Source organism: Zootoca vivipara, chromosome 1 (assembly GCF_963506605.1).
Source record: "Zootoca vivipara chromosome 1, rZooViv1.1, whole genome shotgun sequence".
NCBI lineage: Eukaryota > Metazoa > Chordata > Lepidosauria > Squamata > Lacertidae > Zootoca > Zootoca vivipara.
The window spans coordinates 22,215,983-22,234,335 of NC_083276.1; the positions used below are offsets into that span (position 1 = coordinate 22,215,983).

Consider the following 18,353-nt stretch of genomic DNA (forward strand, 5'->3'; position numbering starts at 1 on the left):
CATGCATCCATGGATGCCAGGATACAAGCCCCCACCCCAGGCCAGTCCCCATACACAGCATCCTTTTTGCGCATGTCCGGGTGTTTTTCTTCTAATTTCTAGCCCCATCTCTGCAAATGAGAAAGTAGGATACTGATGGAAAGTCAATGGTTTTGTGGGCTCTTTTCTAATATTCAGGAAGAATGGCTGAAATGCCTCAATATGGCAGAATTTGTGCCTTTCTCATTACTGATATGGTCATTGTCTCACAGGAAGTATAAGATACTGGAAAGCAAAACTGAATGTGACCTAAAGACAACGCTATCTGATAAAGAAGAGAAAATTGCTGTATTGGAGGCCCAGCTGCAAGAGTTTCTCACCTTGAATCAGCAGTTACAGAATGAACTGAACACTGTAAGAGGGAAAACTTTGCTTCATAATATAAAGGGTGAAACTGCATGTTATGAAAAAATGATTATTTGAAAAGCATGTGGGCCACTTTTTATTCTGGAGAAAAGCGAACTGTGGAGTTTGTACTCAATCCAGGTTGTGAAATTGTACCCAATGCACACCAGTTAACTGCCTATCGTGCCCCCACCCCTGGCTGCTCTTTGCCTTCAAACATGCTGTATGTAGGGTCAAATGGCAGCTGTGTGTGTTTGTGTAGTTCCATAGAAAACCCATGTGGGGCCCTGACTGGAACACATCCTGCGGGGAAAAAGCAAGGGCTGAGGTCATCAGCAGTCGTTAACAGCCATCAACAGGTTTACCACTCCTATCAGCCCATCACCCATTCCCACCCACCCTCTGTATATACATAAGGGTCTGGCTCTTCTGTTTCAAGTGTATCTGAAGAAGTGTGCATGCACACGAAAGCTCATACCAAAATAAAAACTTAGTTGGTCTTTAAGGTGCTACTGAAGGAATTTTTTTATTTTGCTTCGACTCAGACCAACACGGCTACCTACCTGTAACTGGGTTAAAAACCTCACAAATATTAATAGAAAAAAGCAAGAAAAAGTAGTGGTTAAAGTGGTGAATGCTGAATGTTTTCAACTGAAATATATGGTCGTAATAATCTGTTTTTTGATCAGTTGATAAAGGGTTTAAGGTTAGTCTAAGTTACTCCTGTAGACTTCACAGTTCTATTTATTGGCATATTTTACAAACAACGTGTATTACAGATGAGGAGGGACTTTGAAGGTGTCAAGCAGAAGCAAGAGGATGGAATCCTTCTGCAGAATTCATTGAAGCAGCCCAATGAAGATTTGGTTTTCTGTCATCAGACAAAGGAAAAGTGGGAAAAGGGACACAAAGAAGCAACAATGGAGCTTCTGAAAGTGAAAGACAGAGCTATAGAATTGGAAAGGAATGTAAGTTTTGTCCTTTACTGGGTTAGCTTATTATGTTCATCCTATGCGGTGCAATGTAGCCAGTGTTGCACTAAGGTGAATTCACTTCGTCGTATACTTGTTCCAGCAAAACACTTTGTTTTACGATGCATTGCTCAATCTGTTGTGCAACAAGTTTTTGCGAGTGCAGCTGCTGCATTGGATTCTTCTATTGAGCAGCTTTAAAACTCACCTGTCCATGTTAGCGTAAGAGTCCTGGCACTAGCGGGCAGATAATGTTGGGTACAGCCCATTGATGGCTGATTTCTGTGTATGTATGCTGATAGGGAACCATGTGTCAGTTACACAAGCCTGTGGCTCTGGAAACTCATGTGCCACACTGACATATTTTCCTATATGGAACTTCTCTCTGTAGGAAAATCATAATGTTTTGGAGCGTCCCTTATTTTATTAATCTGTTTAAAACATGTATTACTCCTCATTATGATAGCAATCCCAGAGCAGGTTACATTTTTTAAAAAAAATCAAAATACAACATGTACAATGTAGCATCATAAATAAATATCCCACGTTACTCTCAGTAACCAAAACTGAAATATTAATAACAAACAGGCAGTAATGTTCAGCAAATGCCTGAGCAAAAAGGTAGGTCTTCAGCTGGTGCCCAAAACTCATGAGATTTGGTGCCAGCCATATCTCTCTGGAGAGCCATAACTGAGGCACTACCCCTGAGAAGGTCCGTCCTCTGGTATGCATTTTCAGAATGCTTTCCCTTCATACTTTATGTCAGTCTTCTACAGTATTACACCTTTTCCCATACAAGGCTCAATGAGTGTGCCTGAATAAGAAAGCCTTCCTTTCTTTTGCAGACGCCCGTTATTCAGGCTGGTGGTTTCCAAGCTTCTTCCACCTACAGGCAACCCTTTCCATATTCAATGGTCTGCCAAGGCATTCATGCATTTTGCAGAAATTGCTGGTGCACATTTGATGGTGCTTGTGCACACTGTTGACACTGTAACGGAAGAATGGAAATGTGCTAAAACATACTCAACACTCCTTTGTTTGCATATTGGAGATGATCTGCATTGGTGGGCAAGCTGTAATTCAAGGAACTGTCCTGACATTATAGACCTTGTCATTAAGACAGCCCCGATCAGCTTCCTAAGGGTCCCAGTTCTCTCTTGAGCACAGCTTGAAACCACTGATTTAGGGGAAGAAGGATGAAAGTCCACTACCATTGCTGCTTCATTACCTGTATGAAAGTCTGGCATGCGGGGTACTTGGCAACCATTATTTCCTGCTTCTTTCTGTAACATAGGCAGTATTGGCCCCACTTTAGGATCTATAACTTTAAAGGGCACTGTAGCTGCCGAATCTTTTTCTCCTGCCTTTTCATTTCTCTTTCTCTTATCAGAATGCAGCCTTACATGCAGAGAAGCAGCTTCTGAAGGAGCAGCTAAGACATTTGGAAACTCAGAACACCTCCTTCAACAATCAGATCCTGACACTACAGAAGCAAAATGCCTTCCTTCAAGAACACAACACTTCCATGCAAACACAAACAGCCAAGCTCCAGGTCAGGAAAATCACTATGGCGCACTTCTGCCAGAAACATTTTAGGTGGCTCATTTTAAAATGGGTCGGAATTAGCCAATTTCTATCATCAGTCTCATCATTTTGAGTGTCAGTCTGGTAGAAAAGAAAGATTACCCTCTCCTACAAGGTTGTGAGATGAATACACTGGTGTATTTTCAGGGAAATTGAGGTGTGTTTTGATTTTTATGGGCATGATTCAGCTAATGACTTCTGCTTATGCAACGGGGCTTTCTCCCCTTTCCTCCCACCCCCCGAAATTGGCTCCGCAGTGGTCAGGAGAATCCCCAGAACTGGGGGAGGAGAGGGAGGATCATTCCCTCTAGCAAGCTGAAATGTTTGTGCTAATGGAACGAGCGGAAAAGCACAGTGTTGGATTTCTCCCTTTCTTTTGTTCTTGATTTAGTGCTGTTAACGTAATTTGGAAAAGAATGTTCAAAAACTTAGTGCACAGGCGGAAAACCTGATGCACTCCAAATATTGTTGGATTCCATCTCCCATCATTTTGTGCCTTATAGTTCTCTGCTCAAAAAACAAACAAACCAAAATGTGCTTAAAAGTGAGCTTGTTGGCTGTTGGGTCAATCCATTCCTTCCCATCAGGTAAACATCGGACACCTGAGTTTGTTGTTAATGGATGTTATATTGCATGTTGCAATATAGCATGCACATCTAACAACAATATTTATTTTAAAAATGCATATATTAGGACAAGATGCATTTAGAAAGGCTTGCATTGGGATTAAAATTTATTTTAAATATCCATTTTATGGTTAAAATACATATTTAAATTTGAGTTTGATTATTGATTTTTTTAAAATGAAAATGAAGGACTTGTGAACACACACATGCAAGACTTGACACAATCCAGAAAGACAAAATCCCTCCCTAGGATGTGTTCCATGAGGGATAGAATCCTGCCCCCCCCCCAACTCCACTCCTTTAATTTCTTCCCCAGCCCAGCTCGGAAGTATAAAATATTAACAATGATTGCCAAATCAAGGTACAGTACTGATAAAATGCAATAAAAACCATGCAATCAGTATGCAGTAATCAATAAAGCAAGCAAGAACACATACATAATCAAATAACTCATAGCAAAGACAAAGTCAACCACAGGCTTGGGTGAATAAGTAGGTCTTCAACTGGCACTGAAAACTCAGAAAGGTCAACACAAATCACACCTGAAAAGGAAGGAAATTCCACAGTCTGGGGGTGCCTGGGTCATTAATGTCTTTCTTCAGTTGCTCCATATTGTTTCAAGAGGGCATTCACGCTAGATCTTCGCATATGAGCAGGTGGGTATGAGAGAAAGGTTCTCTACCAGGCATTCAGTTCCAAAGTGGTGTAGCAATGCGAGCACCTTTTGTATAATTTACCCCTGTGTGCTGATGAAACTTTTCTTGTTTCTCTGAGAAACTTTTAGGTGGAGAACTCAGCCCTAAATTCCCAGAGTGCCTCCTTGATGGCCCAAAACTCTCTACTCCAAAACCAGCAGCTGACCAAGGAGAACGAATGTGACAATCTGTTGAAGCAGAAAGATCAGCTCAAGGCAGAATACGAGTCCCTCCTGCAAGACCACGAGCACCTGGCCTCGCTGCATGAGCGGCAGTCGACAGAATATGAAATGCTGATAAAGCAGCACAGCTGCCTCAAAGCGCTCCACAGAAACTTGGATCTGGAGCACAAAGATCTTGGAGAAAGGTTAGGGGGTCTTGCATAGCCCCTTGGAATGAATGGGTTATTCACGTCTGAAGCCCCCCTAGGAGATTTACTGCAGGATGGGGTTATAAAAAGGGTTGCCAACTTTAAAGACAAAACCCACAAAAACTGGTCTCAGCCTTTACTTAGCAGTTTGCTCTGCAGATATTAGCAGATGATGTTTCCATGTAATGAAAAGCATCACTTGCAGATTTCAGCAGATGAAGCATCTGTTTAAAGGCACAACAGGCCGATCTGCCTGTCCCCCCCCCCCCCGATGAGTTGGCAACCTTCTCAAGTTACTTGTGTTGGAAATATTTTTTGTGCCAGTAGTTTCTCCTGTATCAGATGCAGGGTGGATTTGATTTAAATCACGATTTAAATCACTAGTCAGTAATTTAAATCATAGTTTTCTACATAAAGACTAATTCATAGAATCATAGAATCATAGAGTTGGAAGAGACCACAAGGGCCATCCATTCCAACCCCCTGCCAAGCAGGAAACACCATCAAAGCATTCTTGACATATGCCTGTCAAGCCTCTGCTTAAAGACCTCCAAAGAAGGAGACTCCACCAATTCTTGCTGGTATAACTTTAATATGCAAGTAGATGAAGATTTTTAGAATAACAACTTTTCATATTAGTTTTTTATCCCCAGTTTAATAGGTTAATCATTCATATTTGGACAACTTTACTGTTGTACTTAGGAAGGAGAAAAATAATCATTACCTTAATAATAACAATTTAAATAGATTTATTCAACTGAAACAATAACATTACAGCATATGTTATTTGCTTAAACAAACATCCATGCTTGTTAACTAATTTGGCTAAACAAAAACAATATATATATATTTTAAGAAATTTAGACTGTCAGCCCAGCCTACACATGAAAAACTTAAATACTGTCCACTCCAAACAATCAGAAAAATATTGTTTCTGTTCTATTCACTGAACTTCTTGAAACTTAGCACTGAAGGGGTTGTTTCTGTATTCATAGGTTTGTAGAACAATAGGATTAAGGTCTTTTCTCTCAACTCTGTTCATGTTATAACATTTTTGCTGTGAAGAAGAGGCATGTGATCTCTGTTGAGTCAAATTCAGTTTTGAGAACTGCTAAAGTAAACCAAGCATCTGTGATATCATCTTGTAGGCAGAGAAACTGCCCAATAATCTTACAAAAACCTCTGGAAGAGCATGACATTGTGAATGGATTAATGGAATTTATTTACCCAAAAAATTAAACATATACAACCTTATTCTACATAATTAAAAAACTAATCTTTATTTCATGATGGAATAGCCTTTGGATGGTAATATATTTTCCTCAAAAAGCATTTTATTTTAAAAAAATCGATTTAAATAAAAAAAATCGATTTAAATAAAAAAAATCTGATTTAAATAAAAAAAATCAGATTTTTTTGATTTTTTTAAAAAAATCATTGATTTTTATCCACCCTGATCAGATGTTTGTGTGTGTGTGTATACAAATATATAAATTACAATGTTTATGGTTTAAGTACATGGAATAAACAAACAAAAAAAGGATGTTATCCAGCCACAGATAAGAACTTTCAGGTCTTATCAATCCGAATCACAGAGGATGCAAGAGAAGTTCCTAACTTGGTTGCATTGTGGCTTACGCAAATACATAAATTTACAGCAGACCATCAGAATCTGTTGACACAGAGAAAATAAATTTCGATTTACTGAATCATGTTTTAATCATGAGAAGCATTAAGACAAAATAGCAGCCATTCTTTTATTTCTTTCCTGCAGATATAACGGCTTGATACAACACAAATCCAAACTGGAGGAGCTGGAAATGGTTTTAAAAACAGAAAAAGATGTTCTGCAGCAGGAAAAGAGAGCAAGTGCAATAGTGACCGCGGAGAACCAGAAACTGAGAGAAGAGCTGGAAAGGTACATATCTTCAGAAATTATGCCAGCCCCTTTTATATGTTACTGGGCAACGTGGTACATTCCAGATAATATTGGCCAGATAGGGCTGCCTAGAGGGCTACATTCAGCCCATGGCCCTCCCAACAGGTTGGAATTCATTAACATTGGAGGACAGCACCTTAGCTTCCCCTGCTTTGGGATGGCATGGTTTATCCCATTTCATTGCTGGGGGTGTATACAAACTTCTGCCCAAGTGATTGAGCCCACCTCATTGAAAACAACAACAACGGTAATAATTTTATTTATACTCCGCCCATCTGGCTGGGTTGCCCTAGCTACTCTGGGTAGCTTCCAACACGCATAAAAATAACAATAGAACATCAAACATTAATAGTAACAATCAGATTCTATATAAAAAGTCACAATAACTTCAAAATAAACAACCTACATCAAATAAAGCAATAATCAACAATCCACTAGAACCCAACAGTAAACAGCAAAATCAAACATCAACAACTAAAAATTAAACAGTCCACACCCATCAGCTACAATAAAGAATTACCAATCTACCGTGTTTCTCCAAAAATAAGACACCGTCTTATATTTATTTTTCTTCCTCCTCCTGCCGCGGCTGGCATTGCTGCTGCGCCTATCACTATGTCTTATTTTCAGGGTGTGGCTTATATTCCTTGAATGCTTAAAAATCCTGCTATGGCTTATTTTATGGGTATGTCTTAAAATATGAGAAACAGGGTATAACCAAGAAAAATGCATAAAATACCACAAAACATACAAAGACCTTGCAAAAGTATCAAATTGAAAAACAAGGACACGCAACCCATAAAACTAATTTTAAAAACTATCCCTGAGCTACTCTCTTCCCAGCTGCCTCTGCTGCTCTCAAAGTCATGGTCTGGGAAAGGCTTCCGGGGCTGGAGGGTGGGGCAAGGTGGAAAAGCCATTGCCTACAGAAAGTCTCTCTCCTCTCAGTTCTATGTAAAAGGTGAAGGAATGCGGGTGGCGCTGTGGTCTAAACCACTGAGCCTCTTGGGCTTGCCGATCGGATTGCTGAATCCGCACAACGGTGGTGAGCTCCTGTGGCTCTGTCCTAGCTTCTGCCAGCCTACGGTAGCAGTTTGAAAGCACACTAGTGCAAGTAGATAAATAGGTACCGTTGAGGCGGGAAGGCAAACAGCGTTTCCGTGCGCTCTGGTTTCCATCATAGTGTTCCCCTGCGCCAGAAGCAGTTTAGTCATGCTGGCCACATGACCCGGAAAAGCTGTCTGTGGACAAATGCTGACTCCCTCAGCTTGAAGCGAGATGAGCACTGCACCCCATAGTTACTTTTGACTGGACTTAATCATCCAGGGTTACTTTACTTTTTTACCTTTTACCTATGTAAAAAACATAGTGTTTGCAAGTACACTGCATATAGTTTAGGTATGGAATGTTTTGATAGGCCTTCTATTACAGTATACCATTGTCATTTTAACATGGATGACAATGCTAACATCTTTCTGTGTCTATGTTGTATATTTTTTTCACCCAGAAATATCCCCCTTCCCTAATCATAGGCAAAAGTTTTGGGACAGGATATGTGCAGGATATTATATATCACAGGACTGAATGAACAACTGAAATTTTCAGGAGTATGAGCCTAGAAAATGCCAGTATTAAAAACACACACCCTCAAATGCTGCTCTGGTAATTATTTTGGGCAGGGCATAATTGTGCTTAAATGTAGTAGGATTAAATTAAAACCTTGCTTTTGGAAAACAGAGGTACCATTGAAATTTGTAATCTCTCTCAGATTTTACTATTAGCAGATCTAATGCTTGACTAATTATTTGCTAATAGAAATAGACCTGCCTCTTTGTTTAGCATTCAGAAACACTGTATTCTTACCCTTCAGCAGGACCAAGGTTTTAACTGTTCATTTCTGGTTTAAATTGCTGTTGGAGATTTGGACAGTGAAGCACCGAGATGTTTGGCTTTTCCCATTTAGGGCTAATTTCTTGCACAGCAAGCTCAAAACAGACTACGAGGGGCTTCACGTCCACACCAAGGAACTGAAAATCTCCTTAAATAGCTCCCAGCGAGAGCTGAACCGCTGTCAAGCGAGCTATGAGGAGCTGAAGGAGCAGTACCAGACCATGGACATTTCCTTTACTAAATTGGACAACCACTGTGAGGTGAGATCTATGGACCAATGAAATACAGGTGGTTATTGTGGGATCAGGAAGACTTCGCCAGTCCATAAATAGATGCTGCTTCATTCACAGAGGACCGTAAGCCATGGCGAATCACTCCCACTTCACTGCTCCTCTACGGTGCAGACAGGAGCAACAAACCACAATCCTTGGCGTGACGTTAATGTCCAATCTGGGAGTTATGGCTTCTTTCACTCCAAGCAATTGGTAAGCCAAGAACAAACCTTGGCTTTGGATTGTCCTTTGTTTGGAGTGAAGCAAACAACAATCCCTGGTTCAGCCATACTGCCAAGCCCAGGAAGATGGATTGTTGCTAGCAAGGAGAAATGAAGTGAGAGTTATCAGCGTGTTTGTGGTAAATCATTTTCCATGTCATGTGAGAATGCAGCCGAAGAGAGCAAAATGTAGTGGCGTTGACTTGCACTTAAATGCCAGTAATTTGAAGGAGAAACCCTGATGTTAGGTTTCGTTGCTGCCAAATCCTTAAAAAGTGAGGTGGGTGGACTCGAGAACAGGATGGAGTTGGGGAGCTAACCTCTTCCATGCCTTCATCTTTTCCTGTCTCATAACTGTTACGGTACTTGTGTGTTTTTTTAACTTGAAAGCTTCCCCCACCAAAGCAATTGTTAGGGTTTCAGCATCATCCAAGCTGGGTCATGCAGCCTGCCATGCCTCCTTTCACTTCCAGTTAAAATCAACGAATGATTGCAATGAAAGCAATAGGCCACCACAATATAAATGCAGCAAACGGCCAGTAATTTATTTGAGTGAGACATACTTATGCACATGCATTTTAGCACTGGTGGCAGTGGTTTGGCACTTGGGTTACCTAATGGCCAAAGTAGTTGGTGAGCTTTAGGGTACAAAGGACCCTTGACTCGGTGCCGTTTTTATTAATGGTGAATAGGCATGTGCAGGTAGAGGAACTTCACCTGTGATGTTTCTGCTGAATAGCTTCTGGCTCGTCTAAAAGGAAACTTGGAAGAAGAGAACCATCATCTCCTGAGTCAGATCCAGATGCTGAGTCAACAGAACCAAATGCTGTTGGAGCAGAACATGGAGAGCAAAGAGCAGTATCATGAAGAACAGAAGCAATACATGTAAGACTCCCCTCCCCTTATTTATCATGTTGTCAGTGAGACTGTTATGGAAGTGTGGCGGTAAGGATGCGTGGAGACATCCAAGGGCATATCTGTGTCCCTTGGGGGCCACATTAGCACAGCCAAAAGTCAATTTAAAAAGCTTCTGAGCAACTGGGTGATCATTTTACGCAGCTTAAGTATTGCATAGATTCCTGCTCCTGCACTTGAGCTACCTGATGCTAGGGTGTGAAAGTAGATGCAAGCTGCAGAGAGTTATTTCCTAAAAGCACTGTATTGACTGCAGGGTGAGTTACCACACCCAGTTCGAGGTGTTGGTATCAGTGTGCAAAGCCCTTCTCGAAGCTACCAACATGAGTCTGACCAAACTGCGGGAGGCAGTGGAAGACAGGAGTGCCTGGCGTGCTCTGGTCCATGGGGGTCACGAAGAGTCGGACACGACTAAACAACAACATTAATTGTTTTTTAAAAGGGGATATTTTGCCATCCTGGGTTTCTTTGGGAGGAATGCTGCAATTTATCATTATTATTTCTCAATATATAGCGCAACTATGCAGGACACACTGATGCCAAGTAATTGGTTTAAGAAGTGCAAGATATAAATACTTAACTAGTGATGTCGCCAATTATCACAGATAATCCTCATGATGTGCTGTCTTGTATTAGCCTCTATGTATAATTCAGATTTCCCCTGGACCATGAAGAGCAGCCTCCCAGGCTTTGTCTCAACCTGTGCCTGAAACTTTGGAAAGTTGCAAAAGCAATTTGCAACAAGACACGGGGGGGGGGGGGGGGGTCAAGTCCTGAGACTTGCCTGGTGCACGCAAGCTTTTAAGTGCACCTGAAACAAACTTTTGGAGGGTATCCCCAGGTACTCTTGAATGAGTCATAGCAGGCAACAGCTGGAGCAGCAGTCTTGTTTCGTGCACTTGTAGTGTATATAACAGGTTGATGCATACATAAAGGTAGTTTTTGGGTTTTTTAAAGTGCCAAATGTGCTTACCTGATATATGACAGATTGAATGATGCACCTGGTAAGTTACAACCTCTCCTGGACAATGACAGCTCTCTTTCTCAAGCTCTGGGAGGAAGACCTTTCATTGCCTACAGACAGCCACCCAATCTTAAACAACTCCTCACCCACAATAATACAACCACCAGACTTAACATGGACACTGGTACCAGAGCCTGCAATAAACCCAGATGCCAACTTTGCTGCCACATACACCCGGACAACATCATTACTGGCCCCAACAACATCCAACATACAATCTCAGGACTATTTAATTGCTCATCTTCTAACATTGTGTATGCCATCAAATGCCAACAGTGCCCTTCAGCTCTCTATATTGGACAAACAGGCCAAACCCTATGCCAAAGGATAAATGGACATAAATCTGACATCAGGAATCACAAGACAGAGAAACCAGTAGGAGAACACTTCAATCTCCCAGGACATTCTATACCAGATCTCAAAGCAGCTGTTTTATTACAGAAAAATTTCAGAAACAGACTGGAAAGAGAAGTTGCTGAATTGCAACTCATTAGCAAGCTTAAAACCATGGAGCCACCTGGAATGAACAAAGACATAGGATTCTTATCTCATTATACATGATCAAGCTTTCCTTAGCACCTCACCCCTTGCTTCCCCCCCCCGCAAGACCAATTGCAGTCATTAACAGTCGTTAACAGTCATCAGCAGGTTTACCACTCCTATCAGCCCATCACCCATTCCGATCACCCCCCACCCTCCTAATATACATAAGGGTCTGGTGGCTTCTGTTTCAGTGTATCTGACGAAGTGTGCATGCACACGAAAGCTCATACCAAAATTAAAACTTACCGTAGTTGGTCTTTAAGGTGCTACTGAAGGATTTTTTTTATTTTGTTTCGACTCAGACCAACACGGCTACCTACCTGTAACTGGTAAGTTATGTAAAATTTGTTGGGACAAGCTGCAGGTATGAAGGTGTGAGGTTCTATTTCACGTGGTACTGGCTGATCCCTAAACTTTTAGCAGACATGGTAACAGCCCTCTACTATCCAGGCATCTAACTACATTGTCTAGAGGCCCAGACATATTGTGTGGTCATTAAATCCTGCCATGAACTTGTTATGATTGTATTGAACTGATTTTGACTTAATCTACCTAGATAGTTTAGCTCACACATTCCAAAAACAAAACAAAACCAGCACTTTTTTCCCCCAAGGACTGCAAGCATTTTAAAATCCTCCTTGTTGGTTTTTTGTGCCTCAGTTTTTTGGTGGTGGTTGCTCTACCAACTAGACTGCTGACGTGCTTAATCATGAAGCTAATTACTTCTGTGTGATAGGTACTTTCTCAGAAGGGCTTTTCATCGCTCAAAATCCTGCCCTCGGGGACACGGGCTTTGTGAGAGTTGAATTATTTATTCTACTCAATTCCTAGCAAGTAGAACCCTCTAAGTGCTAATGTGTTGTTGTTTTCCCTGCCGCTTTGGTTTTTCAACAGTGATAAACTGAATGCATTAAGGAGACACAAAGAAAAGCTGGAGGAGAAAATAATGGATCAGTATAAGTTTTATGATCCAGCTCCAAAAAAGTAAGTTTTCTCAAGCTTAAATGGCACACAGGCAGTCCTGTCCTAGGCAGAAAGATGCCCCTTAAGTGTGCGAGGGCAACTTGTATATCACCCCTTTGTGTTTGGAAAGGCGGCCACTTACTGACAGTTCTTGCAGTCTAGAAATGCTATTTATTGAGGCATGGGCATTTCCTCTTAGGGAAGATATTGGGGTTGGGGGGTTGGTCACACCTTGCAGGTTTCATCATGTGTGGATGCCACAGATAGTCATTGTTGATAAGGCAAGGGTGGGGGTGTTTTTCAGCCCGAGGCTGCATGCCACTGATGACTAGGGCCAGAAGCAAAAGTGAGTGAAGCTACAGATGCAACTCTTACTTTCTACAGTAAGCTACATTTGCCACGCAAAAGCCAAAGATCTTTAGACACCACCATACCTGCCAAGTTGCTGTTGGAGAAATAAGGGACTGAGCCGGTAGTAGCGCTGCCGCCATTTTGGAACTGGGCGGAGCATGCTCAGAAGTGACTTTTGATGCTGCTTTGCCCAGTTCCAAAATGGCCGCCGCGCCAGAAGTCACACTGCAGCCATTTTGGAACTGGGCAGAGCAGCATCAAAAGTCACTTCTGAGCATGCTCCGCCCAGTTCCAAAATGGCCACCTCGCCAGAATAAACCGGGGGGAAACAAAAAAATCCGTTTTTTCAGCTAGGAACAGCTGGAAAAACGGGGATTTCCCAGGGAATACGGGAGACTTGGCAGCTATGGACACCACACAGACCACTTTTCTCCACCCTCCATTCAGGCCAGCAAGATGCGCAGTTCTAGCACATGCAACAGACAGGCAAAAGCACTTGAGGAAGGTGCCAGTGGAGGGTAGTGACCTGGGGTGGGTCCCAAGGGCGAGATAGAGAGGCCGAGAGAGCCACATTCAGCCTGTGGAATGAAGGTTCACCACGCCTGCTATGTAAGGCTCATAGATAAGGGCGCTGGTGTCTGTATGTATCTCAGCAGTGAGCAGGTACAGTGTTAAGTCCCCATCTTTCTCCCAGAAGGGTTTTTAATGAATGGAATCGGAAAATGTCCTCATAAGAGGGGGTGGGGGAAAGCACGGGATGTTTGTTCATGTTTAAGGAAGCTTTTAATGTTTTACAGACCATTGTATTTTAATACTTTGTTGGAAGCCCCACAGAGTGGCTGCGGAAACCCAGCCAGATGGGTGGGGTATAAATAATAAATTATTATTATTATAATTATTATTATAATTATTATTATTATATTATTATTATGTGAAAACTCCATGCAGGGTCTTTGCCCAGTGTTTGGTTTTTAAATCCTCTGGCAAAATGCAGCCCAACTTTTATTGAGTTGGGGAATGTCATCTTCCTGTGCTAAAAACATGAAACAAAATGATTGCTGCTTCTTCCCTCAATAACAGGAAAAACCACTGGATAGGAGCTAGAGCCTTGGTTAAACTCATGAAGCCAAAGAAAGAAGCTACAAGAGAACGGTTGAAATCCTCAGTAGAGAGCCCTCCGTGGCACTCAGAAAGCACAGACACAGCCGGGTCACCATCACCTTCTCAGCTGCCCAAGCAGCAGGAGAATCTGGAGAACACCTCCGCAGAGTCTGGCTCAGTGGAAGGCAGAGAGCAGAATAATGGACCTGTGGGGAAAGGTAGGTGGTGTTGCACTTAATGGATAGTTAATCAACTGCTGGTCTGTTGGTGCTGGCAAGGTTAGCTAGCTAAGAAAAAAATAAAAATAAAGGGTGCAATTCAGCCACGGCTGAGCATTTCTGAATGCCACTGAAATGAAGTGGGAAATTACAGTGAAGCATATCTGTTTTTAGTGGGCTATTTTAAATGCACTTTCATGAGGAAGGGTAGACAAGGAGACCACCTTGTGGAGATGGTAGAAATCGAGAGAATAGTGATACCTTCTGGTTCCACAGAGGTGATGATCTCTCACCTGTTTCATAGACAACATGATAGGGGAGTGGGTGTTGTGCTCAGAAGGTAAGTTTGAACATGTTGTCGCTTTCCATTCACACATTCAGTCAACATGGGATTCCCCAGTGGGGTCGCACCTACTGACCACTATCTCTGTACATTCAGTGGAAGGTTTCAAAAAGCGTGAGTATACCTGGATCTCTGTAGGTGCATAAAGCCTGTATGTGTGATTAGGAAGTTCATTGGTACAGGGTTCCCAGTTGGAGGCAAGAATCTACAGAACATCTAGCTCCCTCTTACTTTTTGCTGAGCACACTGGCAAAGCAGAGCTAACAAGCATAATCTTGAGCCTATGCTTACTGAAAAGAAGGTGGGCAGTCAAGAGTCGCATGAAGGGAAGAGGAGATTGGGGTTAATGGCTGGTGAGAGAACCTAGAGGGATTGGGGGGGCTCTTTATTCCCTGCCCCAACACACACACACACACACACACACACACACACACACACACACACACAATACACAACCAGCAGAAGCAGGGAGAAGTATGCAGAGTCCCATTCTTTGGGAAGTGGGCTCCTTTAACTGCAAGCACAGATTGAGAATTATGCTGTGCTGCGTGGTGTTCTTGGGTGCTCCATACAAAGTGAGGTTGGTTTTGCTGTTGCAGCGATGTCCCAGTTCACCACTCTGGAGCTACCTCTGAAAATGAGTTTGTACTTATTTATACAGGGTTGCTAAACAGTTTTTTCTTGGGACTGAATGTTGATTTGCTTTTTAAGCACATGTTACATTGAGGTTGCAGCCATTGCTTATCAAACTTAGAAGTTGCAACAGGGGTCAGTATACGGCTGATAAACCATTTTCCAGCGTATTAAGCTCTGCCATTGAAGCCCTGACTACTGTGAGTTGTGGAGCCTCAACAATGCAGATACGGAACTCCCATCACCCCTGACCATTGGCCATGATGGCTATAGTTATGGAGCTGGAGTCCAAACATGTCTGAAGAGCCACTGGTTCCCTACTCCTGTTCAATAAGGAGCAGAGTTTTTAGTTTGGGGACCTTAAAAACAAAAAAACAAAAAACCCTCCCTACTATTTGGAGGTTCATCAGGCACAGTCTGTTTTCTGGGGAGGGCAGTGTGAAACATTAAACGTTTTTACTGAGCTATCAGCATGTAGATGGAGCAAAGTTTTTCTTTTGCTGCTGCTTCTGTTTGAAGGTTTTGCTAATTCTGATGCTGTGGTTTGGTTGTCCTGCCATTGCTGCCGTTACATTAGACTTCTTGTCTAGTGGTTTTTAGATGATGATGATGATGATGATTATTATTATTTACTTCATCTTCAGTTTTGTTCTTATTTTAAACTGCTTTGAGAGGCATTATGACTGAAAGATGGTTTATAGTAAATAAATTTATTTTGGATTACTGAATACTAATAGTATTACTGTCACATGTCCTATTAGACATAATAGTTCTCTGAATTTATCAGATTCTTACAGATGTCTGGGTTTTTTAACGGCATCTCAACATGTTTTCTGAGTTGATTGCGTGAGATCTATCAAGTACTGTTTCAAAATTAATGGATGGGGATTTTTCAGTTCATGCTGTCCAAAATATATAAAGAATATATAAAGGTTCCACCATATAGTGTAATTTACTATGACATTTGATACACTCTGAAGGTGTGGTCCATCTCTTAACAGCAGAGGGAGTAATTAGGAAATAAATGGTCGCACAGAGACAGAGTAAGAAAAGTGGGAAGGGTTGGTAGTGATTTCAAGCGACACATGGTGTTGGTTGATACTTTTCATTTTATAACCAGCTGTTTGTCAGTAAGAAAGTAGAGTATGTTACACTAAAATGCAACTAATAATAATTGACTTAGAGGTAAAAGCAATTTTCAGTATTATTGGAAAAGGCTGGCATTTATTAAAGAGCAGGAAGAAAACATGAGCATTCAATGAAATTCTTATGAAAACTTTTGACAACTTTTCTTTATGCTGTTCAAATATTTTCTAAAGAAACTGTGTGTGCCACCCATGTGACACATTGGGAGAGATGGAAGGTGCATGATATTAACTAGCCGGGACTTAATCCAGAGGAAGTTAGGCCTCAATTCCATTTGTAACTTGTGGAATTTAAGTGCTTAACCTTGTGCTAAAGTCCCATTGTGTTCAAATGTGCCTTACTTAGTTGCACCTTGCAATGTATACACGTGGGGGGGGGAATGATGCGAAATCTTAATGTAGACCAGGCACCCCCAAACTTTGGCCCTCCAGATGTTTTGGACTACAGTTCCCATCATTCCTGACCACTGGTCCTGTTAGCTAGGGATCATGGGAGTTGTAGGCCAAAACATCTGGGGGGCCGCAGTTTGGGGATGCCTGATGTAGACCTTAATTATAATGGTAAATGTGTGACCATAGTACACATGCTGGTTCACACAACCCAGTAAGTCAAGTTATGGCTTACGAGGAACACAAAAATAATGTACAGGTTCCCAGCGAGGAGCTCATAACTACTTTACTTCTCCTTGGTTTCTCTCACTCTTGTATCATGCCGAACTAAGCCATGATTTGGCTTAGTGTGTTGTCCGTGCCTGAGCTTGTGGGCTCACTAACCACAAGTTGCAGCCAGAGCTGAACCACAAGCCATTAATAGGCATCTCTCCTGGATCAAGAACCACTTAGATGCAGCTCATGAAATGGGGAATGCACTGTGTCCTTTCTCATTTACAAATTCTGTAAGAGATGCTGCAAAAAGTAAAAGCATATGCCCCTGAATGATTTAGAAATGCAGGCTTGGCCTGCAATTACGCAGTGGTATTTTTAACCTGCAGTAGAGTGGTACCTTAGTTCTCAAACTTAATCTGTTCCGGAAGTCTGTTCCAAAACCAAAGCATTCCAAAACCAAGGCACACTTTCCCATACAAAGTAATGCAAAACGGATTAATCCATTCCAGACTTTTAAAAACAACCTCAAAAACAGTAATTTAACATGAATTTTACTATGTAACGAGACCATTGATCCATAAAATGAAAACAATAATCAATGTACTGTACTATAAAATAAATAAGAAAGTATTGTAGATGTTAACAATCAATCAATCAGTAGCTGAACTGGGTTCCACACAGTCACAAAAACCAATTTACCGAAAAAGCCTCAAAAACACAAAATAAATAGTATAAACAAAAGCGCCAAACTTAATTCATTCCAGAAGTCCGTTAGACTTCTGAAATGTTTGAAAACCAAGGCGCAGCTTCTGATGGGTGCAGGTGCCCTGGAAACAATAGCCGACAGCTGCATTGGACGTTCAGCTTCTGAAAAACGTTCGAAAATCAGAACACTTACTTCCGGTTTTTCGGCATTTGAGAACCAAGGCGTTTCAGAACCAAGGTACCACTGTACAGAGAAAAACAGCAGACATGTCTATTGCATGTGTGATTTTACTATGTATGTATAATCGTAGATACTATTGGCTATGACTGCACCATTTTCTCATCTAATCCCTCACCTGATTTAGTAGTTGCTGTAGAATAAATAATTGGTCCATTTTCATGTTTAGCTGGTCTCTTGGTTGTTTGAAGTACATTTTAGTTATTTCTGTTACTTTTTTTCTCTTCCTTTCTTCTTCCTTTTGGGATCTCTGGGTGATAACACTTAGCTGCTCAACGCAAAAAGATTGCCTTTTTGAGAAGCACAAGCAAGCCCAAAGAAAAGTCTCCCAAGTCTCCATCGAATCATCCGTCTCTCTCTAACCGCTTCCGGTTCTGGCCGTCTTCTGACATCCCATCCTCTCCTAATGAGCCACTTTCTTTCTCGGAAACGGGAGATCTCTAACACCTTCTCTTATCATTTGTTTTCAATGCATTTCATATATATATATATATATATATATATATATATATATATATATATATATATATATATATAACTTCTCTACATACACAAATTATAGATGTTCAGCATATCATTGACACAAACTAAATCCAAGTTCAGATCAAGTCAACAT

General features: G+C 41.4%; 1 protein-coding gene across 2 annotated transcripts in view; it reads left to right on the forward strand.

Annotated features, from left to right (window-relative positions):
• CCDC88C (coiled-coil domain containing 88C) overlaps positions 1-18,353 on the forward strand; it is a 105,348-nt gene that overhangs the window by 74,697 nt on the left and 12,298 nt on the right. The window contains exons 17-26 of one of the 2 annotated variants that reach the window (XM_060272269.1): positions 252-393; positions 1,164-1,352; positions 2,746-2,907; positions 4,350-4,627; positions 6,405-6,548; positions 8,533-8,719; positions 9,692-9,837; positions 12,329-12,418; positions 13,829-14,067; positions 18,006-18,229. In XM_060272269.1, the coding sequence (XP_060128252.1) occupies positions 252-393; positions 1,164-1,352; positions 2,746-2,907; positions 4,350-4,627; positions 6,405-6,548; positions 8,533-8,719; positions 9,692-9,837; positions 12,329-12,418; positions 13,829-14,067; positions 18,006-18,181 (1,753 nt within the window). In that variant the 3' untranslated portion in view covers positions 18,182-18,229. Of the gene's footprint in view, positions 1-251; positions 394-1,163; positions 1,353-2,745; positions 2,908-4,349; positions 4,628-6,404; positions 6,549-8,532; positions 8,720-9,691; positions 9,838-12,328; positions 12,419-13,828; positions 14,068-18,005; positions 18,230-18,353 lie in introns of those variants that run through there. The other variant, XM_060272263.1, reaches the window with a different exon arrangement.